The following is a 17,849-nucleotide window of genomic DNA, read 5'->3' on the forward strand; positions in this document are numbered from 1 at the left end:
CTGTATATTTGCAAATTTGTCTTTTTCTGAGCTCTGTTTCTTAATTTAATTTACACAACTTTAGCTTCACAAGTGTCATGTGTAGAGAAATATCAAAGATATCTTCTTTTGCAAACTGACTCACATACTCAAGTAGAAGTAAAAAGTACCATGTGGTAAAACTACTGTTACTGGAATAATTCTGGAAATTCCACCTCTGTAACATTGGGATCAATGGCATCTTTTTTCCTTTTTAATGTGCTGTAAAATGTGCTTTAATTAGCCTGTCTCACGTGCCTTTCAGTTTTTTTTAAATTATTATTATTATGTTTTGCATTTTACTATAAGCCTATATAATTGGGATACAACTATACGATATACCTATTTCTTGAGATAAAGCGTTTAAGTTCTTATAAGCTTTTTATCATATAGACAAAGGTTGTCATCGGCACTGGACTGTATACCTTTTATGGGTGACGGTAGAGCGGGCCATCTCGTGATCGGAAGGTCGTGGGTTCGAATCCCAGCTCCCGCAAATGCACACTGTCTTTGTGTCCTTGGGCAAGACACTTCACTATTTGCCTCCAGTGTCTGCGTACACCGGTGTATGAATGAGAGAGTGAATGGGTGACTGGTGAAGCGCTTTGGACCTGATAAAGGTAGAAAATCACCAGATAAGTTCCATTTAACATGTCTCCCTCTGACACCCGTTTAACGTCGTTTAACGTTTTTTTTTTTTTTTTCGTGCGTAAAAATCGAAAAGAGTCAAAATACCCGCGCGGAGCGTGATGGACACGTCATCCTTAATCAATCCATCATGTGGGAAGGCACATGACAGCGCACTCTGACGCTGCAAACCGACAAAACCCCCCGCGGAAAGACCCTCCTCTTAGCGCGTCTTTTTGGAGAGCTAATCCCTTGAGGAAATGCCACTTCGCCTAAACGTGCCGTGCGTAAAAGTCCTCACACCGGCCTTTCCAAACGGGTTTCTTCAGTCTAGTTTTATTTACCAGTTTGGACCTAAAAAAAAAACCCAAAATGCCAGCTTTACATTAAAAGGCTACTTGGCGCTTGATATGGCCCTAAACGGTTTTGCTCCGAGAGACGAAATCGGCCTAAAAGAAAAAAAAGAAAAAAAAGCACTTCAAGAAGAGAGGGGCATTATTGGCCTAATCCGCTTAACCGCGCTCGTTTTAAGACAGGGGATTCTTCTTCTTCTTTTTTCCCTCTCTCTCTCTCTCTCTCTCTCTCTCTCTTGCAGGATGAGAGGGTGAGAGAGTGATGGCGTCCCAAATCCTTCCCCGGACTCGACACCTCTCGCTCCGGTCCCCGAGACGCGATGCCAGCGGAGTGGAGCGAAGCCCAAGCGCAAACACGAACCTGACACCGCAGCACGACGGTTCAAGGAAGAGCTAAAGGGCCGCGATGGCAAGTCCGGATACGTCAGCCAGCGTAAAAAAAAAACAGAAAAAACCTGGCAGCTCATGTATTAGATTAAGAGTAAATTTACCAAACAAAATAAAAAAGTAAATGAATGAGGAAAGAGACACTTATATAGATACAAGTAAACATGTTGGGAAGGTTGACCGAACATTTTTTGTCATTTAAAGAGACAAAGGACATATACGTTAAAGCCCCTTTACCAGATTTTTTGGTCGCTGTGCGTAATATTCCCATTACGCATTTCCATCGCAGTTCTTCACCGCGGCGAGTTTATTTGCACAACTTCGAGCGCGTAATACTGTCGCGGTGCAACTAGCCTGGGGTTCACGGTCAATAAAAAGATTAAATATGATTAAATGATGATTAAATGATCGTTTTTATAAGGACAGAAGGACAAAACACATTTCATTCCACGGCTGGAAAATAAATGAAATACCTTTAACCTCTTAACCCCCCCTCCCCCCCACCTGAAGCGAGCACATTTTCTCCAGTTTGGCTTTACCCGAATCGAAAAGCGTCTTGGAAAGAAGGGTCAAAATGGCGACGACATTTTTGACGGAAAAGCGATGAAAACGCAACAAAAAAGGGCAAATTAGAGTGACAGAAAAGCGACGAAAAGGTGAAAACGCGACAAAAAGGCAACGAAAAAAGCGACAAAAATGTGGGGCGACAAAAGAGCGACAAAAAGGACAAAATAAAGAGCGACAAAAAGCGATGAAAATTTGTCAGAAATGGGATGAAAACCCTACAAAAACGCAATGAAAAAAAAAAAAAGTCGAGGAAAAAGCTCCAGTAAGATGATGTGTAGGTCCTAGCTTTCAAATGAGGCGTCACACTGGCCTGTGGGCTGTGATCTGAAGGATTTGGGTAAAGCTGCACTGGAGAAAATGCACTCGGTTAAGGTGGGGGCGGGGGTTAAGGGGTTTAACAGAAAATGCGCATATCTCGCGAACCTAAAAAGTCTAGTTTTTCTATCGTCTGTTCCAACGATTCAACACTTTACCTTCCAATACGCGCTACACACTTTGTCTTCCTTTCCTTTAAACGTTTTTTTTTTTCTCTCCATAGTTCTGCCACCTTGCTTTGCTCCCCCTCCTCCCCTTCGTGGTGATCGACGGCTCGCTCGGCCAATCGGGCTCCTCCGCGCTCCGCTTATATCGCCTCCTCGCTCATTCGCACCCTCAAACGCGCGCACCGGACGCACCCGTGAGAGGGAAACTAAAAACAAAACAAACAAAAAATACGGACTGGACACAAACGCAGCCGCACCAAACCGCTACGGACGTACGTGCAACCCGCGACGAGAGAGGGGAAAAAGAGGAGAGAGAGGGGAGACACGAGCGGACTGTAGCCGGCCCAGGGTCTGCGCGCACCCGGCGTGGACAAGTGTTTCAGAAGCGGCTAAGGAGCGGTAAATATGGCAATTTCATAACTTTTGGCACGACAGAGTTTAAGTACTAACATTCTGGTAACCGTGTAGGCCTAGATCTTTATTCTGGTAAAGTAATATAGTCTACAAATGCACATATAGCCTATATAAAAAAAGACTTTACGCATGCCAGATTTTATTTAACTTTTTTTTTTTTTTTAAACAATCATCCTTTTTTTTTTTTTCCACAGCTAGCATTTTTTAGATGCGATGTTAAAAATGAACTGGCGAGTTTTATGGTGTGAACACTTCGTGGCATATGAAGAGGGGAATGGGTCGCGCTGCGCACTTGGAAATGGCATCTTCCGTGCCCAAGAATCAAAAAGTAAACATAGGCAAATGTCAAACCAGGGGAGTAGACCTACGTTTGGCCTACAAAAATCGTAATTATAATTGAATACTATCATTAAGCTGTGAGAGGGGACGAGCTCATGTCCAAAGGAGGCCAAATATGAGATTTAAATAGGGTTAGGTCTTCATCCAAACCGATTGTTCACGCACTTCCACATCCCTTTAGCCTATTATTTTTATTTGTTTTAAAACTCGTGTTATGAATGACACCTTCTTCAAATGCTGCCTTGCATGTATCTGCTGTTCCTCAGGGACAAAAACAAATTGTTTGTTTTCGGGATGAAGGTAAATCCGACCTTTTACGCACGTGCGAGAACATGCGTAAAAAGTTCCAAAGCGCAAACATGGGCAAAAAACAAAACATTGCAGACACGTGACAACCTAAATAAACACTACACATACATGAACATGCCAACCAGTATGTTGAGACTGAGTTTTGAAAGTTTAAATATCTTTTTTACGCATTGGAACGATCAACCGTCAAGGCCGTTTTTGTTCTGGAATTGCGCGTCAATGGTGCGCGGGAACCATCTTTACGCTTTACTGTTGCACATACTTTATAGGCATTACTGAAATAATAGCCTATTAAAAAAAAAAATGCGACCAATTGTGTGTGCCTAAATGGTGAATTGGTGATCGTGCTCGTGGTTAAACGTTTTCTCCGGGCCCGAGGGTGAAATTGGCCACATATTGTCATTTCCTCGTATATCTTTTGCCCTTAACACGGTTCAATAATTGACATAATATTGGCCTGTAATGTGCAGTCGGTGCCACGGGCTGAGCTGTTTAACAGAGCCATCGCTGCGGGCTGTGTGTAGCGGAGGAGGAGAGGGGGGGGGGGGGCGCAGATTAACATGACAGGGAATAGGAATAAGGGAGGGACGGGCTGACGCGCGCGACAAAACTATTTATTCCACAGATGAAAGGATCTTCAAATAACGTTATAGACAAAAAAAAATGCGATTCACTGGGAAAATGATCATTCAACTCTTGACCCCCACCTGAACCGAGCACATTTTTCTCCAGTTTGGCTTTACCCAAATCTAAAAGCGTCTTTAAAAAAAACCGGTTGAAAATGTGACATAAACGCGGCAACAACACGACAAAATAGTAACGATCAGTTTTGTAGGCCTTAGCTTTCAAATGTTGAGCTCCAGTCGAAAAGCTTTTACATTTGGGTAAAGCCGAACTGAAGAAAACGCACTCGGTTGAGGCGGGGGAGGTTAAGAGGTTAAAACAGAAATTCGAATAGAACATTTCCTGGTGCGCGAAATGTTAAAAACACTTTTTTTTGTGTGGAGATTTTGCGATCACTTTAAAAACGGAAATGCAGAACACAGTGCATTTCCTAAAATAGCGCGTGATTGAAGGCTACACGAGCCTCAATGGAAATATTTGAATGCGAACAGAAGCGAAACTACGATCGTCGCAAAGATGGACCTCATATTATCCGACTGTTTTGAAGTTTAAAACTCACACAAAGTAACATGGGGCGACTTTTAGAATTGATTCAGAATGCCGATTATTGCGCGCGTGTGTGTGTGATCAGATTCACGTGTTTTCAAAGAAATGATTCACTTGTAAATTCGGATTATTAAGCTTGTTAAATCGCAAAGCTTTGTTTCCCGTTTCATCCAGTTTTGTTCTTTTCGTTGATCCAGATTTTGCCCGTACAAAAAGCTTTTTTCCCCCGTTTTTTTCCCCGGATCAATGCGATTATTCTGGTGCTGCAGTTGACAAAAGAAAGTAAGGATTTGAAAGCGTCTGTGGAGAGCGAAATATCTCCAAAGTTTGCCAGTAAAAAATCTTAAAAGGCGCAGCAATACATAAATGGCATTCGTGCGTAAAAGGCCAACAAGTCTTCTCCTGGACTCTCTGCTCTGCAAATGCTAAAACCCACAAATATCTCCATCATGGTCAGTGTCTCAGTAACTGGCGACACCAAGAGCCGAATAAAAAACGTCGTGAAATCAATTAAGCCTTTATTTATTGTAACTGGACCGTTTTCAGACCCGCTGTGCGCCACGTGGAGCGCGCCTCCCCGTCCTCCCCGGCCACCTCCGCGCGCGCTCACTGCACAATCACGCACGCACGCGCCCGTCCGTCCGTGTCAGCGGTGATGATGAATGGAGGGGCCTCGCAGTCGAAGCCTATTTGCACTTCTATTAGACGCGGAGCCAAATGGGGATCAGCAGCGCGCATATTTTAGCCGCGGAGGAGCCATACATCTCCGCCACGACACCGCCCCCGGGCGCTCGGATAAGGGCCTCGGCTGCGGAGAGGGGAGGCAGGGGAGGCAGGGGAGGGGGAGGAGCGGGGGGGTGGGGGGGGGGCAGAGAGGCTGAGGACCGCGGAGGGGGGTCTATTCAAACTCAAATACTTGGGGGACTAAAGTAAATGTTTAGCGAAGCACCGTCTGTCCCGGAGAATTTAACCCGCTCCCTGCGCGCCTGCGCCATTTTTCAGCTGCCGCGATGGGACATGTCAGGGGGGTGAAACCCGACTGACTGCATTGTAGTAACAGAACAATGAGAGCAGCATAATAATAATAATAATAATAATAATAATAGTAATAATAATAATAATAATAATAATAATAATAATAATAATAATAATAGCCTAATAATACGCTAATAATGATACTAATAATAACAATATGCTATAATCAGTCTATATTGGCAAATCCATTTTCAACTCATCGTGACTTGTTAGTCAGAATTTGGTTGGCTGCCTAAAGATAAAAGATAGAACAAAAAACTCTATTCGACAATTAAAGAGTAAGGTTTAGGATTTATTCTGGAATGATAAATCGTATGTATAGCCTAAGTTAGACTTGACCCACATGCTATTTATAGTCGCTAACCTTTCAGTTTTTGCAAATAATAGGCTAGGCCTTTACTTCTAGTGGCAAACTTATCCTAATATGCCTGCAGGGAATGCTTATTTGCCCGATTTTCTAGTGCCTGCCAGGGGCTGGACTGGGACTGAAAAACAGCCCTGGACTCTGACCAGCCTGGCCCAAATTAGCGTAATTGTGACTTCCACAAATACATATTTTAACCTCTCACCACCCGCCTTAACATTAACCAGTGCATTTTCCCCAGTTCGGCTTTTTATTATTATTTTTTGGATTGGTATCATCAGCAAAAAGAACGGGAAAGGTGGTCGTAGAAACAGAAGCAAAATCATTAATATAAATAATAAATAATAACGGTCCCAAAATTGAACCTTGTGGTACACCATACTCCATGTAATTCCTTTTAGATTCATGTTTTTTTATACTGGGCTTTACCCAAATCCAAAAGCTTCTCGACTGGAGATCAACAATGTAACGCCTCATTTGAAAGCTAAGACCTACAAAAGTGATGGAAACTTTTCGTCACGTCGCAACATTTTTGTCATATTTTTGTTGTTTTTTTAAATTATTTTTTCTATCATTTTTTGTTGTGTTTTTTTTTTGTCCGTGTTTTTCTCATGTTTTCATCCTCTTTTTCTCGCTATTTTGATGCTTTTCTTTTTAGCTTTTAGATTTGGGTAAAGCTCGGTTGAGGCGGGACCGGTGGCCCTCGAGCCAGTGGCCCTTCTGTGCTCTTCCAGAATGGACATATGGAAGAATAAGGAATAATAGCAAAACATGTACAATAGGCCTAATATAAAATGACAACATTGGTTTCAAATAGACTAGTCTAGCTACAACTACGTAGCATAAACAAACAAACAAACACACACACGTTTTTGTGCAACATCTCTCTCCACCTCCCCACGTGGTTCTTGCGTACGCGCGTGCTCTTCACAGCGGTGCTCACCTGTGTCTCGCGAGCCTCGTGCCAGCTCTAATCAGGCCTCGAGCCTCCCCCCGCGCGCGCCCCATCCATCTCTAATACGAGTCCAATACATATCTAATGCTAGCCCCGAGCGCTCCTTTTGGATCATGTCCGCCCAATTTGTGACAAAATGCTTCTTTTTTTTCTTTTCTTTTCCCCCCTCCTAATTCTCGTCTTTATCAGTTTAGATGAGGTCATGCTTTAAATCGATTATTACCATTTGTAAGTAGGGCCGGTCAAAACTTTAGCCTAGCATAGCTTTAGCTGTAACGTAAACAAATCTGCTCGTCACTTGTACGTGCTCGCCACACATCTGAAAGGAGTCCTGGCTTCTCTTCGGGGATAAGCCACGCGGGAGTGGCGGTAAAAAGGCGGCCGTCACGGTGCATTACGGGAAGGCGTGATAATGAGGCCAATTAAAAGGCTTTTGTATAATTAATGACACGGACAGGGCGATAATTGGATGTTAATGGATAACACTTTGTCGGCGCATTAAACTCTATTGGCCCCGGAGCGCGCGAGGCTCCCGCTGTCAGGCTGTGCGCGTGTGCGGGTCTCGCGCGTGAGACCTGTCATCATTTAAGACGCGTTTCCGGGACAGATTTCACGATCACGTCAAGGATATGTAATGTAATGGCCGTGGCTGTGTTATTAACCCTGTTAGCCTATGTTTTCGATAGCCTATATAAGCTAATGACGATATAACTACAATAACAGCGAAGTAGCCTTGTCTAAACCTGCATTGATGTACTTCTAAACTATTAACTAGGCTAACTATTGCTCTGACCTTTGACCCCAGCAGCAGCTAGATACAGTCAGTCATGGTTAGTGCTAGATCGTATGCTCCGGAGGGACGGTCTGCTGTGAGTTTGCATAGATCTATGAGTTGGTTTGTCTAAAATTACAAATAATCCTAATCCTTAAAAGTTAACCTCCCAACTCCCGTCTGAACCGAGCACATTTTCTCCAGTTTGGCTTTACCTCAATCCAAAAGCTTCTGGAAAAAAAGCTGTGAAAATAGCGACAAAACTGAGACGAAAACAATGATGGAAATGTGACAAAAAAGGGACGAAAAATGGATGAAAAAGTGGCAAAAATGTCACAGAAATGTCACAAAAATCTCACGAGAAATTGACGAAAAAAATGACGAAAAAATTGACAAAAAAAATGAAAAAAATGTGATAGAAAAATGACCAAAAAAATTACATAAAAGTGACAAAAATGTGACAAAAAAATGACAAAAAAGTGATAAAAAATGACAAAAATGTGACGAAAAAATGACAAAAATGTGATAAAAAATGACAAAAATGTGACGAAAAAATGACAAAAATGTGACAAAAAATGACAAAAAAGTGACAAAAAATGACAAAAAAGTGACAAAAATGTGACAAAAAATTGATTAAAAATGTGACAAAAAAATGACAAAAAAGTGACAAAATGTGACGAAAAAATGACAAAACAAACACAAAAAAATGTTGGGAAAAAAATCTGATGACGTGAGGAAAAAGATCCTCTCGGTTCAGGCGGGAGTGAAGAGGTTAACCATCTCCCTGGCCCTAACCTTAATTTATGTCACGATATCTCACGTTCTCACAGCAGACTGTCCCTCCGGAGCAGACGATCTAGCACTAACCGTCAGTCAGAGCTAGGATGGGGCACGGGCTCCATGTCACAAGAAAATAAAGTCTCCTTATCAACAATTTGGGCGAATGGCAAAACAAAACATTTAGTCCGGAGAAACTAAACTGTTTTGTCGTTATGGGTCTATCACCGAACTGAGTACATTTTCTCCAGTTTGGCTTTACCTTAATCTAAAAGCTTCAACAGCGTCAGAATAACGAGGATGAAAATGCAACAAAAAACTGACAAAAACTGACAAAAATACATAAAAAATAATCATAATCAAGAACACGTCAAAAATGCTTCCGACATGTCACAAAAACACGGCAAAAAAGTTAGTTTTGTTGGCCTTAGCTTTCAAATGATGCATTACACTGTTGCTCTTCAGTTTGAGAAGGGGGGTGAGCCTATAGGTAAAGGGTATAGGTTAAACATAAAGAAGTGACCTGTGTGAAGCTAGCCCCCCATAGTGTTTGACTCACTCCAAAATGGTGTCATTAGTTGGTGCATACACATTTAGAGACCGGCGCCCGGGGACCAGGCTAATGGCGGGAGTCACTCGGCTCAAGGATGAACCTAATCTACATGTTTTTACAAGAGCACACGGAGGAAACAGAAAGGCCCTGTCCCGAAAACAGAAGACTTTACAAATGCCCCCGTTTTTTCCCTTGTCAGTGAACTAGCAAAGCGCGAATAGACGATGCCATTTTGGAGGCACAGTGGGGGGGAGGGGCTAGCTTCACAGGTAAAAATAAACAAATAAAAGTGAATTATTATACATTATACATGACAGTGTTAATTTCGTCGACTAAAATATTTAGTCTTAATTTTAGTCAAAGTGATATTTTTGTCGACTAAAATTGGACTAAAACTAAATTAAAAGTTTTTCATGAGACTAAAACTATGACTAAAATGTCCAGATATTTTAGTCGACTAAAATAAGACTAAATAAAAATGAAAAGGAGAGACTAAAATCATCCAAACTTCTCTTGAGCGTCTGAAAGAGCCTCAGATCATGTGAATTCTCTGCCAAAGGATCAGCTCTGAGCTTTGTTCATGTGGAGCAGCTCCATGAAGCAGAGGAACAAGATTATATTATTTATTATATCATTATATCATTATATATATTATAATATGATTATAATGAATATTATCAATGCAAAGTCCACTAAATTTGTCTTAAATTTAGTCGACTAAATTTACTTGGAATTTTAGTCGACTAAAACTAGACTAAAATTGAATTACATTTTCGTCAAAAGACTAAGACTAAAACTAAATTAAAATATGTTGTCAAAATTAACACTGATACATGAATTCCCCACAGTTCCCCTAGTTTCTTATTTTGGGGTCAAGCAACACGATTATAGAATAAAGGGCAGGGGGTGAGAGGTCAATATGTGGTATAGGATGGTGGGACTCTCGCCTCACAGCAAAAAGATCTCAGGTTCGAGACTTGGACCATGTTAGCCTTTCTTCATCAAATCCAACGTGTGTCTTGTCTGGTCCGCAGGTGAATCCCAGAGAGCATGCAGCACTACGGGGTGAACGGCTACTCGCTCCACGCCATGAACTCCCTCAGCGCCATGTACAACCTGCACCAGCAGGCGGCGCAGGCCCAGCACACGGCCGACTACAGGCCGTCCGTGCACGCGCTCACGCTGGCCGAGAGGCTCGCTGGTAAGAGGTGCCAACTCTCGACACATGACAGAGGTGTTATTCATGCTCATCCAGAGGCACGTGTTTGTCTATTCATAACACGGCCGCTGGATTTATACACAGTGTGCTTTATTTATTACAAAGAATACAAAGAGCCTAGAATTTTTGTGTTTTAGTTTAAGGACCTGTTCCATTTTTGTTTTGTTTTTACGAATGAGTAAATTAAATTGCTCTTTCCTAACGCATTTCTAACACTTTGCATTTTACAACTTTCAGGGGACACTTCTCAGGGCCGCTGTCACAGAAATGCTAACAAAAACTAGCCTAAAGTTAATGCAATCCATACAGATGCACAGAGTTGGGGAGAATACTTTGAAATTGTATTGAGTTACTGAATACTGAATACTTGCCTTAAAATGTATTTTGTAACGTATTGTGTTACATCAGAGTATTGTGTTACATCAGAGTATTGTGTTACATCAGAGTATTGTGTTACATCAGAGTACTATATTCTGAAAACCTATAGATTTTAGAATACTTTCACAATGATTGTCATTATATTTATGAATAAAAATGGCTTATAATTACAAAAACGAAGACTACCTATGTTGGAAATGTAGAAGTGAAAACTGTGCATTAGTCAGACCTATCTGGGTGAAGGTCTTAAGTATTTTAAGCCGTTGGTTTGGCTCAAACAGACCATCATGTCCGGAGCTGTGTTTGTTAGGAGACAAAAGTTGCCGGCCAAATATTTCTAGAAAATATTTCTCTGTGATCTCTATGGGTTTAGACAACCTGTCGAATTATTTTAAGACACTGGAAGGCACCAATGGCCCCTAGCATACAGGAATGGGCTAGTGCGATGACTGAAACTGTGTCATATGAATGTATGCTAAGAAGACTGGACGACTCTTTGAAGGAGGGGGACAATGTAGGGCTGCTCGATTACTGAAAAAATAATAATCACGATTATTTTTGTCATAATTGAAATCACGATTATTCAAACGATTTTTTGTTGCCTTTAAAAAAATCCATCAAAAAAGTGACAAAAATCCATCAAAAAAGTGACAAAAATCCAGCAAAAAAAGACAAAAATCCAGCAAAAAAGTAACAAAAATCCATTGAAAAAGTGACAAAAATCCATCGAAAAAGTGACAAAAATCCATCGAAAAAGTGACAAAAATCCATCCAAAAAAAGGACAAAAATCCAGCAGAAAAAAAGACAAAAATCAATCAAAAAAGTGACAAAAATCCCAAAATTAAAAATTAGAAAAAAAATGTGAATTTAAAAAAAAAAAAAAAAAATTGAAAAAAAAATTATAATCGATTTTTTTGCGATTATGCTAATTTTGTAATCGTTTACTGTTGTAATCGGAATCGTAATCGAATTTCGATTAATTGCACAGCCCTAGCACAATGTGTCGCCATGGGACAGATTTTGGGATCATATTAAAGTAAATGGACACCCTAGCTAAAATAAATAAATACAATAATCAACCTGTTTTAGACCAGACCATGTATTTACATTTTTATTTTATTTTCTTTATTGTAAAGACTGTTTTTGGCAACATGTACCATGTTTATGACAACGCAATAAATATTTGAATTATATATAAAAAATAAAAAAAAACGAAGACTACGATTGTGGGAACACCTGTTTTAAACTCATACTACTGACCATTAATGAGGAACTTATTTTAGGAGGAAAAACAGGTCAACATTAAACGTTATTTCTTAATGATGTTGCGCTACAATGTAATCATTGAATTTGAAAGCTATTGTTAGTTATTAATACTGTTATTCTACTGTAAATACGTGTGTTTAGTTTCTCCTCAACACTGCAGGTGCATTATAGCTAGAACCAAAGCCAGAACAAATTTCAATTGCAATTACCTGGTGGACAAAAATCAGACTCTATGTAAATAAACAGCATAATTATCAATTGAGAGCTAGTAGGCTAGTCGGTAGCTTGTAGTTTTTGTGAGCCTTACTGTAACAGTTCCTCAAAGCCCTCAAAAGAAGAATCGGGATGTTAGAAATGCATTCGGAAAGTTTGGACGCAACAGTTTCAGCTTTTTTCCCGTCTTTAATTTGAACAAAAATGGTATAGGGCAGGGGTTGGGAAGTTTGCATCATGAAGGGCCAATTTTCATCATAGCCAAAACACCAAGGGCCGGACCTCACTATTGTAGCCAACAGTTATGAACCATTTTCTGCAAATGTCAATGTTTTACATCAGTGATTCTAAAGTGGTCCGGCTCCGAGACCCGTCATTACCTTAATGACAAAGTGTGACCCAAATAAAACTGTAATTTGTCATATATCGTATAAAATATTGCATTTACCACATGTTTTTATTGAACAAGCCGTAGATTTGCTTTGAAGACTGAAATTATGATCAAAACAACCCAATAATACAAATTTCAACAGACTCCAGTGTGTTTCCGTGTAGTTTCAGATTGAAAATGTTGAAAGAAAGTTCCCTATAGGCTCGCGACCCACTTTTGAGTCCCCGACCCACCAGTTGAGAATCACTGTTTTACATTATATATGACCAAGTGGGATGTTCTCCAAAGACATTTAAAAAATACACCATAAAAAGACACTATTTCTCGCATTTTTAGTGTACTTTAACAGGTATTTGCATGTTGCTGTCCCGCCCTGAATGCGAGTGAAGTAACCCCTGTCCTATGTTGGTCTAAACGGCTGTGCATTTGCAGACATCATCCTGGAGGCGCGGTACGGCTCGCAGCACCGGAAGCAGCGGCGCAGTCGGACGGCCTTCACCGCGCAGCAGCTGGAGGCCCTGGAGAAGACCTTCCAGAAGACCCACTACCCGGACGTGGTGATGAGGGAGAGGCTGGCCATGTGCACCAACCTGCCCGAGGCCCGCGTGCAGGTCGGTGGACGCCGAGGAAACACGGCCCCTATAGTCGGGATTATCAGACTAAGATTATGAGCTGGTTTTGGAAGAGCAGCCAACGAGTAGTTTGAGTGAGAAAGTTAAAGAGCACGTAGGAGGAGCTTTTGAATAGAGAATAGCCACTGTGGAAGACTCAAAGATTACTCAAAGGTGCGCGAGTGGGTTGAAACACAACTCCAGGTGTGTTTTTGATGAGTGGATTATATTGTAACACGGTAAACAGCGCTAAGATTTAAATTTCCTGCAATTCCCCCTTAATCCAACAGGCAAAGCATAAAATCATGCACAATTTCGGCTGTTTTTTATTTATACGCCACAAAATAGATTTAAATTTTGTTTTTTGGGATACTCTTTTTATTCAATTTTTTCACGTCATGAGTAGGGCTGGGCAATGTTGACAAAAAATATCGCAATAGTTTTGAAGGCTTTTTTTCGATGGAGAAGCGATATTTTGGCAAACCATCAGAAATAGGCAAAAATGTGCTGGTAAAATATCGAAATTAAGATTGTTAGACGACACCAGTGTGGTATCGAAAAAGTTCTTACATATAGAAAAATCGTATATCTTTAGAGCAGGGGTGTCGAACTCGTTTGGGTCAAGGGCCATAATTCAGCCCCCACGGCGGGTCACGGGCCGCATATATTGTAAAGGACCGTGGCCTCATAAATAACAACAGCTTACACTTATTGTGCTTTCATTCACTCCACACTGTATGGCAGTAAGTTACTATTGTAGCCACAGCCGCCCTGGGCCAGACTGACCATTTACCACATGGCTATAATATGCTGTTTATATCCTGATCTCTTGCCCTCAGTGCCCTCTGCTGGACACGTGTGGAATTCTTTCCTTTTTTTTAATTTAAGCTGCCCCCTAGTGGCTGGAGTGAGCTAGCTGGTTATTTCTTTAAACATCCATAACTAAGCACAGGAATGGGCTGGAGACTTACTATTTTTTTGACATGCTCAGGAATTCATGCTCCTCCAAATGGCCACATGAAATCATCTTGCGGCCGCATGTGGCAAAAAAAGACACACAATACAGTCTTTCACAACTTTTTTTGTGTGTTTCTTGACAATCGAGATAAACTGGATGTTGTAACATTACATAGAATCTTCCAAATAGCAATTTTGATTTTGATTTTATGTGGATGATGTATTGTCCACTACTAGTTATGAGGCAGTTTTCTTTCTTAACCCCTTAACCCCCACCTGAACCAAGCACATTTTCTCCAGTTTGGCTTTACCCCAATTGAAAAAAGCTTCTGGAAAAAGGTGTGAAAATAGCAACAGAACTGAGACGAAAACAATGATGAAGATGTGACAAAAAAGTGAGAAAACTTCGACAAAAAAGTGACGAAAAAATGACAAAAATGTGACAAAAAATAACCAAAAATAACCAAAAATGACAAAAAAATGACAAAAAATGACAAAAAAATGACAAAAAATGACAAAAAATGACACAAAAAAATGACACAAAATGACAAAAAATAACAAGAAATGACAAAAAATGACCAAAAATAAAAATATAACAAAAAAAGGCAAAAAATTACAAAAAATTACAAAAAATTACAAAAAATGACAACAAAATGACCAAAAATGACAAAAAAATGATAAAAAATGACAAAAAATAACCAAAAATGACAAAAAATGACAAAAAATGACTAGAAATGACAAAAAATGACCAAAAAATAACAAAAAAATCCCCCCAAAAAAAGCAAAAATTGATTAAAAAAAAAAGACAACAAAGTTACAAAATGAGTTGAAAAAAAAGATGGAAAAAAATGTGATGACGTGAGGAAAAAGATCCATTTAGATGAGTTTTGTAGGTCTTAGCTTTCAAATGAGGTGTCACACTGGCCTACAGGATTTGGGTAAAGCTGAACTGGAGAAAATGCTCTCGGTTCAGGCGGGAGTTAAGAGGTTAACTTATAAACTTTCACCTGCTACCAATAATAAAAAACAAAAAAACACATCAAAACTTGGTATTTAAAGAAAAACACGTCTTTGGAACCAGTTTTTGACGCCAATTTGAATTCTCAACTTCAAAGTGACTGGTATCTGATTCAACAACACCCTGTTTCTGTTTCCAGGTGTGGTTCAAAAACCGCCGGGCCAAGTTCCGCAAGAAGCAGCGCAGCCTGCAGAAGGAGCAGCTGCAGAAGCAGAAGGAGGCGAGCGGAGAGGGGGACGAGGAGCCCCAGCCCCCTCCCTCCTCCTCCGTGTCCTCCTCCGTGTCCCCTCCGCAGCGGGACAGTCCCACCGCCGAGCCTCCCGCCCCCCTGGACCCGGAGCTCAACGTCACCTCGGAGGAGCAGTCGGGCAGCGAGTCCGCGGCAGAGGACAACGGGACGGACAGGGAGGAGGACAGGCACGCAAACAACGGGGAGGACGTCAAGTCTGACAGAGGCGCCAGCCCCGCCCTGCTCCTGTCCCCGCCCCTGCCGACGGGCCTGTCCGCCGAAGTGTCCAGCGGGATGTCCACCACGGGCTGCAAAGCACTCAGCCCCAAACCAGGTCAGTGCAGGGGCTCACTTAACCGAGCACACAGATCTGAGAGCTTCTCGCCTGGACGAGATTTAAATTTTGTTTTTGGATGCTCTTTTTTTTTTTTTTTTACGTCATGAGTAGGGCTGGGCAATGTTGACAAAAAATATCGCAATATTTTTGAAGACTTTTTCGATGATGAAGCGATATTTTGGCAAACCATCAGAAATAGGCAAAAATGTGCTGGTAAAATATCGAAATTAAGATTGCCCTGGGGCAGACTGACCATTTACCACATGGCTTTAATATGCTGTTTATATCCTGATCTCTTTTTATGTCAGTGCCCTCTGCTGGACACGTGTGGAATTCTTTCCTTTTTTTTCAATTTAAGCTGCCCCCTAGTGGCTGGAGTGAGCAAACTGGTTATTTCTTTAAAAATCCATACACTGCAAAAAGTATTTAACTAGATCAGTATAAACATCTCAATTGAGCATAATAATCCAAATTTTAGTTGTTTTGACTAGTTAAAAGGTTCATGGGCATTTGTCCTGGATTATTTCACTTGTTCTGAGATGAAAATAATAACAAAAAATGACTAAAAAATGACTAAAAAATGACAAAAAATGACAAAAAATGACAAAAAAAGACAAAAAAAAGACAAAAAAATGACAAAAAATAACAAAAAATGACAAAAAAATGACAAAAAAGAAAAAAAAGACCACAAAAAAGACAAAAAATAACACAAAATGACAAAAAAAGACAACCAAAAAAATAACAAAAATGACAAAAAATGACAAAAAAGTTACAAAATGAGTTGGAAAAAAAAGATGGAAAAAAAATTGATGACGTGAGGAAAAAGATCCATTTAGATGAGTTTTGTAGATCTTAGCTTTCAAATGAGGTGTTACACTGGCCTTACAGGATTTGGGTAAAGCTGAAAGTGCAGAGGCTCACTTAACCGAGCACACAGATCTGAAAGCTTCTCGCCTGGAGGTTACAGCCTATAGGCCAGTGTCACGCCTCATTTGAAAGCTAAGACTTTTCCATGCGTTGTTGCCGTGTTGTCGTCACTTTTTCGTCTAATTTTTGGTGCAATTTTGAGTTTTTTTGGTCAAATATTTTGTTTTTGTCACTCTTTTTATTGCGTTGTTGTCACTTTTTTGATGCTTGTTTTGGCTGCGTTTTCATCCTCATGTACTTCTCTTTTTTGTCGCTATTTTGACGCTTTTTTCAAGACGTTTTTAGATCTGGGTAAAGCTGAACTGGAGGAAATGAGCTCCTTTAAGGCGTGGGTTAAGAGGTTTAGTTTAATCAAATAAAACCTACAGGAAGTGAGATGAACTTTTCAAAAACCAAAATGATTCTAAATACTCGACCTGTTTGTGTCTCCCCCACAGACTCCGCTCCCGTCTCTCCGTCGGTGACCCCCTCCTCGTCCGGCAGCCTTCCCGGCGGCGGGCCTCTGTCCCAGGGCCACTCGTACTCGTCCTCCCCCCTCAGCCTGTTCCGCCTGCAGGAGCAGTTCCGGCAGCACATGGCGGCCACCAACAACCTGGTCCCGTACCCGGCCTTCGAGCTGGCCCCCTCCTCGCTGCCCTACCTGGGGATGAACATGCCGCCCGCGCCCCTGGGCTCCCTGCCCTGCCAGTCCTACTACCAGTCGCTGTCGCAGCACGCCCAGCAGGTGTGGAGCAGCCCCCTGCTGTCGGCCAGCAGCCACAGCAAGAACAGCAGCATCGAGAGTCTGCGGCTGAGGGCCAAGCAGCACGCCGCCTCGCTGGGGCTGGACGCGCTGTCTAACTGAGAGCGCGGCCCGGCGGACGCGCGGGGGGAGGCGCGGGACGTACTGGACCGATCGAAACGCAAAGTCAATTGGCTTGTTGCACGGTGTGGCTATGCTAGTTCCTCTGACCTGAAGGTGTGATCGCCTGGACGTCCTGTCTGATTTCTTTTCCTGGAATAATAATCATATTTTCTAAAGATTATGTTGTGGGCGGTGAGTTGCAGGTAGATGATCATTTATTGTGTTCAAATCATGATGAACAAGTTCAGATCAGAGACGCCTGTGATCATAAAGGATTGATAGTTTGTCTTGAAGCTAAAGGCTAACATGCTATAAAAAAAAAATATATAAAATGGC

At 41.3% G+C, this 17,849-nt stretch overlaps 1 protein-coding gene across 1 annotated transcript; it reads left to right on the forward strand.

The window, feature by feature from the left end:
* Positions 1-2,674: 2,674 nt before the first annotated feature.
* Positions 2,675-17,534, forward strand: LOC306973257 (diencephalon/mesencephalon homeobox protein 1-A-like). The gene is made up of 5 exons (XM_079570167.1): positions 2,675-2,833; positions 10,157-10,323; positions 13,023-13,201; positions 15,316-15,739; positions 17,107-17,534. Exons 2-5 carry the CDS (start codon positions 10,173-10,175, stop codon positions 17,511-17,513), a joined length of 1,161 nt encoding a protein of 386 aa, XP_079426293.1. The 5' UTR covers positions 2,675-2,833; positions 10,157-10,172; the 3' UTR covers positions 17,514-17,534.
* The last annotated feature ends 315 nt before the right edge of the window (positions 17,535-17,849 follow it).

Source organism: Gobius niger (assembly GCF_951799975.1).
Source record: "Gobius niger genome assembly, chromosome: 13".
NCBI lineage: Eukaryota > Metazoa > Chordata > Actinopteri > Gobiiformes > Gobiidae > Gobius > Gobius niger.

What these genes read in the sequence shown, in the direction of transcription:
- LOC306973257 (XM_079570167.1), top strand. Translation starts at nt 10,173, where the DNA reads ATGCAGCACTACGGGGTGAACGGCTACTCGCTCCACGCCATGAACTCC. An exon ending in GCTGGCCGAGAGGCTCGCTG is followed by an intron (nt 10,324 to 13,022) that starts GTAAGAGGTGCC and finishes GTGCATTTGCAG; the next exon opens with ACATCATCCTGGAGGCGCGG. An exon ending in AGCACTCAGCCCCAAACCAG is followed by an intron (nt 15,740 to 17,106) that starts GTCAGTGCAGGG and finishes TCTCCCCCACAG; the next exon opens with ACTCCGCTCCCGTCTCTCCG.